At 38.2% G+C, this 10,000-nt stretch overlaps 1 protein-coding gene across 1 annotated transcript in view; it reads left to right on the top strand.

The window, feature by feature from the left end:
- LOC121961038 (poly(rC)-binding protein 4-like) overlaps positions 1–10,000 on the top strand; it is a 147,394-nt gene that overhangs the window by 79,031 nt on the left and 58,363 nt on the right. The window contains 4 exon segments of the mRNA XM_042510923.1: positions 2,585–2,901; positions 2,903–2,920; positions 3,913–3,936; positions 6,829–6,861. Coding sequence (XP_042366857.1) covers positions 2,782–2,901; positions 2,903–2,920; positions 3,913–3,936; positions 6,829–6,861 — 195 coding nt within the window. The 5' untranslated portion in view covers positions 2,585–2,781.

Here is a 10,000-nt window from a genome sequence, read left to right as displayed (position 1 = left end):
TCTTATGAATGAATAACTCAGATCATGTGCAGAATACAGTATTAATATGAATGTATAAATGTATGAATTAACGAATTAATTGCATTTGAAGTCACAACAAAATAATGAAAAGGAAACAAGAATATTTTAGTTTATGGAATAATAATAATAATAATTATTATTTATTGTTATTATTATTATTATAAACAGCTTTAATTGTAGAGTACTTTTAAGCAAAAGCACAAAGTGCTGTCCAAAAAAAAGCAGAAATTATGAAACAAATGCACAAACATACACATACAAGTACACACAAAGACATACACATATGTATGAATACCAGCACCTGCCAGTGCATACACCTGCACAAAATTACTCACTTTAGAAGAAATATTAATAATAAATAAGTGATAAATTTAACAGTGATGTAATTTAAGTCCATCAGCTGTTAGGAACAGCCTTCAGTTAACAATTATTTTACATTATTTCTCGCGTTACGTGTTTCACGTGGTTCCAGTTAGCACCGTTGTTTCTGAGAGTGCAGCGTGCCAGACAGCCTGCATCACATTTGTGACCTACTTTAGCTCTGAGTGTATTTTTTATGAGACGGAGGGACGCAGACGCTCACGGTGCAAATGGGGATGCACACATGGGGTCCATACATACACAGCGACACACACGCTCACACGTATGCACAGATGTTTGTATATAGGAAGCGACACCTTTTCATATCATTCGCACATTCGTCTGAGGATCTCTGTTGGCATAGAGACACAAGCCTGAAAGACAGAAACATAAAAAACACACAGCAGAACGAGACGTACATGTAATGATGTGCAGAACACAACACACACACACACACACACACACACACACACACACACACACACACACACACTCAGAAATGTGTTTGAGTGTGTGTGTATTGGGAGTGAGAGCAGCTGTTTAGTATGCGGGGACGGCTGAAGTTCCCTGTTTCTCCTTGTGTTTTGGAGGGTTTGGGGTAAAAAGGGAAATGCTTAAGTATCATCACGCTTGAGTGACATTTCCACGGCCAAAAGCTTATTTAATTCAGCCCCCCAAAGCTTTTTAAACAGAGTTCCCAATTAATTTTTAAATTACCGCGCTGGCTTGTTGACTAGCTCCTGACACTTGAGAAATTATGTTAATTTCCACACCTCTCACTGCGCCGCGGTCGGCTCGCTCCCGCTGCTCAGGATGTTGAATCAATGAAATGCCTTGTAGGCCTCGTGGCTACGGAGCCAAACACACACACACACACACACACACACACACACACACACACACACACACACACACACACACACACACAAACACATGCGTTTGCCAGCTCTGTGCCTTGGCAACACTCGTCTACACGCACCCACTAATGCAAATGGGCATACACACTCTGATATTTGTTACTGTACTTATGGGGACTTTTACTCTAGCAGCCTAAAACAAACCTGAACTTACAGTATAATCAGCCTGCTTCCTTCCCAGGGCGTCAAATACTGACGTTTTTCCACAGCGTGTGATTCCTACGCACCTAAAGACTGAATAAATCGAGTCGTGAAGGGATGTATTTTTGTATGCCAACCAGGAAGTTAGCATCGCACTGGGTTCCCTTGTCAAAAACCTTATGGACTTTTTGAATGGGATTTTCGATATATCGCCATAAATAAGCTCTGTGTAGATCACAAGTTTATGATACTTACACATTTGTTCAGCGTGATAATCTCCACAGATGAACACCATGTTTGTGTGTTTTGAAGCGTAATAAAAATGTATCCAGTGTATCGTATCGTATCGTATCGTATCGTATCGTATCGTGTCATTTTGTATCGTGCTAAATGAAATTGTATCGTACCAGAAGCAAAAAGCTATCATTAGGCTATAAAACCAAATACATCCTGGTCGCATAGTTTAAACGTCACAACTACTACAAAACGCTGTGAAAACACATTAAAAACACAATCAATGAAAGAGATTAGCTTTATTTTTAGAAAGTATTTTATAAATTGTCTTTTCATATATTTTATTTTCAATCCAGGTCACTCTATATGGACAGCAGTAAACAGTAATACCAAATTACACTTAAAATGCCATGTTTATGCATTAATGATGTAAAGTCGCTGACTGGTGTTTGAAAATAACGTTATCAGTGTTAGTTTTCGATTACCTGCTTTAGAGTTCAAAGTTTGCTTCCTGCAGCGAATAGATGCAGATACTAAAATGTCACACTACTAAAAGTAAATAATAGTTACTGGGAACCAAATAACCAGATATATAATTTTTTACCATCAACTGTTGACGTCCTTTCTTTCCTTTCTGCTGCCCTGAAATGTCACGCAAACGTCACAACTCAAAATTTCCCAATTTTTCACTCATGATTATGACTTTGGAGGGCCGTTCATGTGCTTGTAGCTTGTAATTACTGTAAATACGATATTATTAGACAAAAAGTCTAAAAGTGCTGTGTCATGTTTGTGGCTGCTGAAACGTCCAGCGAAGCTGCAGAAGCAGATTCATCGTAAACACTGAAGTAAAAAGTGCTGAATCATCAGTTTTCTCCTCCTCACCTCTCGTCTCCTCCTTCTCTCCACAGACCCAACAGAAGCAGGAGCTGAGATAAAATCCGCCCCCGACTGCGGCTCCCAGGACCGTCCCGCCGTCCGTCCCCGAACCCGACCTCCCCTCGCCCCTCTCACAGCTCCAGGGCTCTCCAAGGGTTCCTCGCCGGGTTCTCCAGGGTTCTCTGTGGTGTTCTGGAAAGCTCCATACGCCTCGGGGCCTCGGACCTTCATGCGTCTCCCAGCGGCAGAGTCCACCCACACCTCCACCCACCACACCACCACCACCACCACCATGAGCTGTGAGCAGGAGTTTGGAGACGGGGCCATGGCAGTCACGCTCACGCTGCGCCCTCCTCATGCACGGCAAGGTGAGGGGAGACGCAGGAAGTCATTATCAGGCCGAAAAAATCGCCTTGCTTTCTTTCAAAAACATGGCAAGACGGCAATTAGCAACTTCACAAAAAAAGCCCAAAAATTTGCAAAAAATCTGTAAATTTGCAAAAAAAATTACCTGAAAAAAAAGTCAAATCACGAAAAAACAAGGAAATGACCTGAAAGAAACATTCTGTGCTAGATTTTGATTATATAATGCTGATTATCATAAACTATGTCTGGATATTTTTTTTGTATTTTAAGTTTATTTTCTAGTCACTTTCAATTTGCTCATTATCTTCTTACAAATTTTCAAGCACATGTACCTGATAAGCTAAAAAATGAAGTCAAAAGAAAAAAAAAAACAAGGAAACACTGTGGTATGTACGTTTATATGCATGTGTGTATGTATGTATGTGTGTATGCATGTGTCTGTATGTATGTGTGTATGTATATGTATATGTGTATATATATATATATTGTGTGACAGATTTTTAATATATATATAATAATATGTAATTGTAATTATTGTAAATAGTTTCTGGATTTTTTTTCCCATTTCTTGTTTTTTGTTTGTGGGGGCATAATTTTCTAAAAAAAATCTCTCCCTTTCCTTTTTTATATTTATTTTCATTTTATTTTATTTTCACCTTTAACCAATTTTGCAATTTGCTCATTACCTTTTGCCATGTTTTTTTTAATCCAAATTATCTGAAAATATGCAAATACAGTCAAAACAGAAACAACGAGGTAAAGACCTAAAAAATGATTTTTAAAAAAATATTATATATTCTTTGACAGATTTTGAGTATATAATTCTAATAATCATAAATTGTGTCTGGATATTTTTTCCCATCGTCAAAAACAATCATTTAGGCGTCACGGCTCAGTATTCTCGCCATAAACAGGCCGTGAAAAAGTGTTTGTCTCATTGTGTGTGTCCTCTGAGGATGACGACCTTTTTTTTCTGTTTGTTTCTTCTCCGTAGGAAGTCGGAAGCATTATCGGCAAGGTGAGTTTTTGTTTTTATTATTTATTTGTCCTGCACAGACAGAACCAAACACTCCGAATCTCAGCCGATTAAAATGACCAGAGGGGAGTTCTCTGCAGAACATCCCGTCTTTTACATTGGAACAAATTAGAAAACCTACTGCAGTAACTTCACATTATCACTGACACAAGAAAATCCTCCCCGTCTATTTAACCCCCCCGATCTCCGGCCTATGGTTTTCTAAAATTGGCATGCCGCTCAAGATAACGTTCAGTGTAATCCTGCTACAACGAAATAAAGTTTCCATGAAATGTATATTAATAGTGTGTAAAATTTCCCGTCAGGCCATGTCGCTCCAATCTCTGCCTGGTGAAAAGGAGCTGCTCTCCGGGGACGCCAGTCAATTTCACTGCGGACGTGTTAAATAAAACCCTGTAGGGTTTTTTATTTTATTTTTCCAAATATATCACAGCCGAGTGAAGTGTGATAATGACCGCTGCGGCTCATTCACTAACCCGTGATCGAGGCTGATTTTCTGCAGCTTACATTTAGATTTCCCCCTCCTCATCCCCGACAGCGTGCGGTCCATCAGCTCGCACTCTCTGACGTTAAGACGGCGTGAAAATTACATCACTGCGTTACAGTTCCCGTCAGGTCGCCTCAGTCTGTAGTCGCCGGGGTTTCTGCCAGGCGGCGGAGCAGAACGGAGGCTCAGAGAAGACGTCCTGTCTGAGGTACACAGGCTGCAGTGATGGAGACAAACTGAGATAATGTGAGATACGACAAACAGACATCATTAATCTACAATGAATAGTCCATCACTAAAAAACCTTCTTGTTTAGTGAACTCGTGTGTCACAGTCAGTCATTGGACTCAAAAACCTCCGGCGCTGCGGCGGCCCGGGGGCAACCCGGCGGCTGTTGAGGAGCAGCCAGAAAAAATTCATTTCCCTCACCTGGATTTCTCCAGGTGCTCCCACAGTCTGCCTTCATCGTCTCACAACAGCAGAAACTTTGTCTCCACGTAAAACACTTTGAAACTGAGCAAATTCCAGTCCAGATTTATTCATGGAGCACTTTTAAAAGAATTTCAGTTGACCAAAGTACTGCACAATTAAAAAGTGCTGTACAATTGAAAAACAAAAAAATGAAAAATCTATTTTTTTAAAATTATTTTCAAAAAACTTTCAAAAATATGAGAAGAGACAATGAAAACAAAAGAAGAAATGACCCAAAAATTATCAATAAATTTGTAAAAAATACAAAATAATTAAAAACTAGTTTAAGAAAAGAAAACAACAAATGCACAAAGAAATACGTGGAAAAAAGTGCTTTAAAATGATGAAAATTTGGTGACCTAATTGTAAATTTGTAATGATGATAATTTTAAATTTAGTTTTTTGCTAGCTTTTTTCTTTTTTTCCCTTGCTTTAAAAAGAAAAAAAAATCTAAATACACTAATTTAATTTAATTTAATCTCCTACAGTTTTAAATGAAATTTCTTTAATTAATACCTTCTTTAATTTGTGGAGCATATCTTACCACGTTGCTCGTTGCCTTTTTCCCCATGTTATTGAAAGAAAGAAATTGCATTAATTTGCTTGGGATTTGAAGTTTTACTAAGTTGGGTAATTGTTCAGTTTGGGGGTGTTTAAATTCAAACATTTTCAAATCATTTGGTAGGACGTTTTCTGGAAAGAACTATGTAATTTGGTACTAATTCTGAGTAAAACGGAAACACTGTTCAGTTTGTACGCTTCCCATTCATTAATTGCTGCGCTGGAGTCTCTGACGGTGAAAATACGTTAGTCATAAATGCAGCGGAGCGCTTTCCGATAACGTCCTGCTCAGCGGTGTGGTAGAGCACATTTTGAGTCAATATATACAATAAAAAAAGTGCTGAACTGAACCTCACCTGACTGAGCCATCTCTACTGTTTGGTTTAGGTTTGTTATGCTAAAAAAAATCTCATGATGTCGCTGTGTCTTTAACCCTTTAGGGCTCGCTTCAATATTCCACACACTCGTATCGCGCTGTGCGCAAAATGCACTTTTCGATATTAGGCTGTAAAAAACATTATATGTTAACATGATTTTGTACTTTCATATTGTTATTTTTTCAATCAACATCAGTCCTGAACATTAATATCAAATATTCATTCATTTTCAGAATTTCAGCCCTTTAAATGCCAGATTTGTGTCATGATTTCACTGTTTTGGTGATGGAAAAAAATCCACTCTAAAAATAAACTAAATAAATGATTTTCAATATACTCCATGCTAAGTAGATTTTTTTTTCCTGCTGACAGTCTGGGATATGTCAGTGTGTGAGTGTAGCTGCTGACAGTCTGGGATATGTCAGTGTGTGAGTGTAGCTGCTGACAGTCTGGGATATGTCAGTGATCAGCAGCTACATTGACTGTGACAGGTCACCTAGTGGAAATAGCATGTATTTCCTCCATATGCCAAATATGGTCAAAATGACCTCATCAGGTGGAAAATAGTCAAAATGACAAATGCAGAGTCAAAAGCCCAGAATGACACCCAGAAATAATACAAGTCCTGTTTTTCTGCTCTGATGGCTGTGGGATCAAAAATGTCAGTTTGAATGGGTTTCAATGGAGCATTTTTGGACCTGAACAGTCTGAATGTAACTATTTAGTTTCCACAGTGTATTTTAGACTTATTGTAGGAGCTGAGCTGCAAATTCACTGATTACACTCAGATACACAATCTGGACTACATTTAGGACACATGCATCAACACACACACAGTTATAAATAAAAAAGAAAGAAGAATGAAAAGTGTGTAAAATGCTCCGAACAGTCCCGAAAGGTTAATAAAAGACTTTGTAAACTCTCAGATGAGTGTGCAGGAAAAAGAGATTGAGCTTCTTGTTTCTCGTCTTCCCACAGAAAGGAGAAACGGTGAAGAGAATACGAGAAGAGGTAAGACCCCGTCACCAGGCGCCATCCTGCGCACTCTCTCGTCTCTGTCTTCTTCTCCCATTAATCCATGACGACCCTTCAAATGCAGCTCACATGCATCCTGATGATTACAGCGTCATCACAAAGCAACGCTCTGCTGTCCATGCTGAAGCTAATAAAACAGGCAGCTCTGGAGCCATTTAATCCTCATTCACACCACTATCAGTAAAGTCAGCTGTATTCAAAATGATTATAGATCTTTGGCTGTAATTATGCTGCACATGAAAGGCTGCTTTTATCAGATTTACCCACACAGAAACATGTCAGAGGAGTCGAAACGTGTCCCTCTGCGTGTACGTCCCTGTCACATTGGGCCTATTTTTAGAATGCAAGTAAATATCTGAGGGTGTGTTTTGTATTTTTGGCTGCCCGCTGCGATGTTAGCCACGTTGACGTTTACGTCTGTGCTGTCAGCAGACGGCAAAATGGTAGCACGACTCGGAGCTGTGAGCGCGGAGCTTCCCCACGGAGCATCTGTCCTTTCTGCGTTTCCTCTTTTCAAGGAAACAGAGATGCAAAAAGAGAGAGTGAAAGAGTGAGGCTGAGGCAGAGAGCCAGAAGGACGCTGAGGGAGACAAAACAATGTGAGAAGCAGACGGAGAGAGAGCAGAAACACAAACAGCTTTAAATGACAATTACTCACAATGCAGAGAGGAAGAAACGTCAGTTTCCTTTTTTTCTGTGTCAGTTTGCTTCATTTCATCTAAGAAAACAAAAACGACTGGACAGACATTTTCCTCAAACCTTTAAATCTGAAACCTTTATTTTATCAGGTAATACTACTACTACTACTACTACTACTACTACTACTACTACTACTACTACTACTAATAATAATAATAATAATAATAGCTTATTTATATAACACCTTTAACAACAGATGTTTTCAAGGTGCTTTAACAGACAAAGAGAGAAAGGTCTCAAAAAGCTAAACAAAAGTCAGACAAAATGTAAACACAAAAGGTCGACAAAAATAAGGTAAATAAAAGGAATAAAAGTTATAAAACAGGCAGATCTCAAAACGCAGTGTAAGCAGTAAATGAATAAACTTTATTTTTGGAAAATCTAAGAATAAACGCAACTATCGATGATAAAAATAATATAAAGAAAATAATATAAGAAGACAGTGTCACAGCAGTGGGGATTAAACAAAGATGAATACGAGATAGATGAACAAGCGAATAAATTAAAACATGAAAAGATTGTAAGAACAGAACATGAGAGGGAAAAGGTACGGATAAATAGAGTAAGAGAAGTAAAATGAATCGAGGAAATTTAAAATTAAATTAAAATTATTTACAAAGTGGGACCAAGTGGGAGCATTTAGACAGAAAATAAAAGTGGGCCTAAAATCAAACCTTGCGGTACACCACTGGTAATAGGAGAGGTGGGGGATGGGTGGTTACCTATGGTGTCCTTGACATCGACCCAGGTCTCGAGATGTTTTATTAAAATGGCATGATTTCCTGTGTCAATGCTGCACTTTAATCTAAAAATCTGAAAATTGCACTCTCCTCTCTGTCAGCAGCTAAATACCAAAAAATAAAAAATTACAATAAGAAAAAGCAGTTTCTTATTTTTGCCTGCTAAAGCAGCTTTTTCATCCACTTTTGCTGGTAATCCAAAAAATAAATTTTTTTGTGGACGGGAGGAGCTGGTGATCAAACCCTGTGATCAGTGGATCAAATATAGGTCAAAACTCATATCGATACATCACAAAAAACTTAGAATATAAAAGTTCAATATTTTCCATCAGTTATTTAAGAAAGTGAAAATTTAATATATTATTGATTAAGTTAAAATGTTACAAGCATTTTTCTGTTTTTATTTTGATAATTATGAACTACAGCTAGAAAAAAGGTTTTTAAAATAAATAGTAAAAAAAAAAAAAAAAAGAAAATAGAAACACCTAACCCAAAAATACAGCCGAGCTGAAGGACGCTATCAAAGCCACCAGCTTCAGTAACACCTCAGCGGTGCTGCAGGTCGAACGCGTCCACGCTGCATTGATGCAGTAATTCACTGAAAGGAGCCCGAAACCAAGTATTGAGTATATAAACAAATATAAATAACTTTTTGACTGAGCTTAGAAAATATTCCAACCATTTGAGATATTGGATTTCTGATTTTCATGAGGTACAAGACATAATCAACAAAATTAAAATAAAAAAAGGCTTATATTTTGATATTTCATTAATTTGATTTACAAGTAATGAACATACAATATATGAAAGTTTATCTTTTTTAATATAATGACGAAGAAAGATGGACTTTTTTTTCTGATGTTCTAATTTTTTTAGATGCACCTGTACATTTTGATAGAGATGATAAAATGAGCACTGGTTTCATCTTTACTACCTTCTCGTGTTATTTGCGAGAGTAATTCCTCTTTTACTGGCGGCAAAACGTTACATTCAGGTCGCCTGCCGCAGCTGTGTGAATACTTAAACGTGGATCTATAACTTCAAATGTTCTGCGTCGGTCTCTCTGAATACAGAGCGCGGGAACATCAGGGGCTCGTTAATGTATGCGACTCCTGACGTGAATACCAGAGAGCGTTCTCCATACGTTTAAAGAGAGCAGAGATGAGGCGTTACTGTAAAGCCGACATTATCCTCGTCCAAACATGCACATTTAAAAAAAAAACGGAGTCAGAGAGTAAATGAGAAATGTATCATCTGAATGTGTGTGCATTTATTGTAAAAAAGGCCACTTTATATTGCACTAGAGGAGCAGGGATGAGGTGTTATGTCACCAAATCCTTATTGTCGTGTTGCAGAAGCGCTCCTGAGCTCCTGCAGCAGCGGCCAGGCAGAATAAAAGCCTCTGTGTCGGTGCAGCAGCTGCACAAAGCTGAGAAAAACGTGAGAAAAGATTAAATTCAGGTTTACTTTAACTACAGTGCGGGGCTCAAAATAGGTCACAGAACTCCTTCCGGTGTGTCTTTAGCGAGAAAACAATGCTCCACTGTGTCTTAATGAGCCTAAATTTACTCAATTTATCCTCCTCGCTTGTCTGGAAAAATGTTAAATAATGACCCGCAAACACGTTCTGCAGGGAGAAATGATTTTAGAAATGCGTGTCCTCAGAGAAATAGTTT

This window comes from Plectropomus leopardus, chromosome 2 (genome assembly GCF_008729295.1).
Source record: "Plectropomus leopardus isolate mb chromosome 2, YSFRI_Pleo_2.0, whole genome shotgun sequence".
In the NCBI taxonomy this organism is placed as follows: Eukaryota; Metazoa; Chordata; class Actinopteri; order Perciformes; family Serranidae; genus Plectropomus; species Plectropomus leopardus.
The sequence above is the reverse complement of the archived record's forward strand: the minus strand, read 5'-3'. Positions and strand labels throughout refer to the sequence as shown.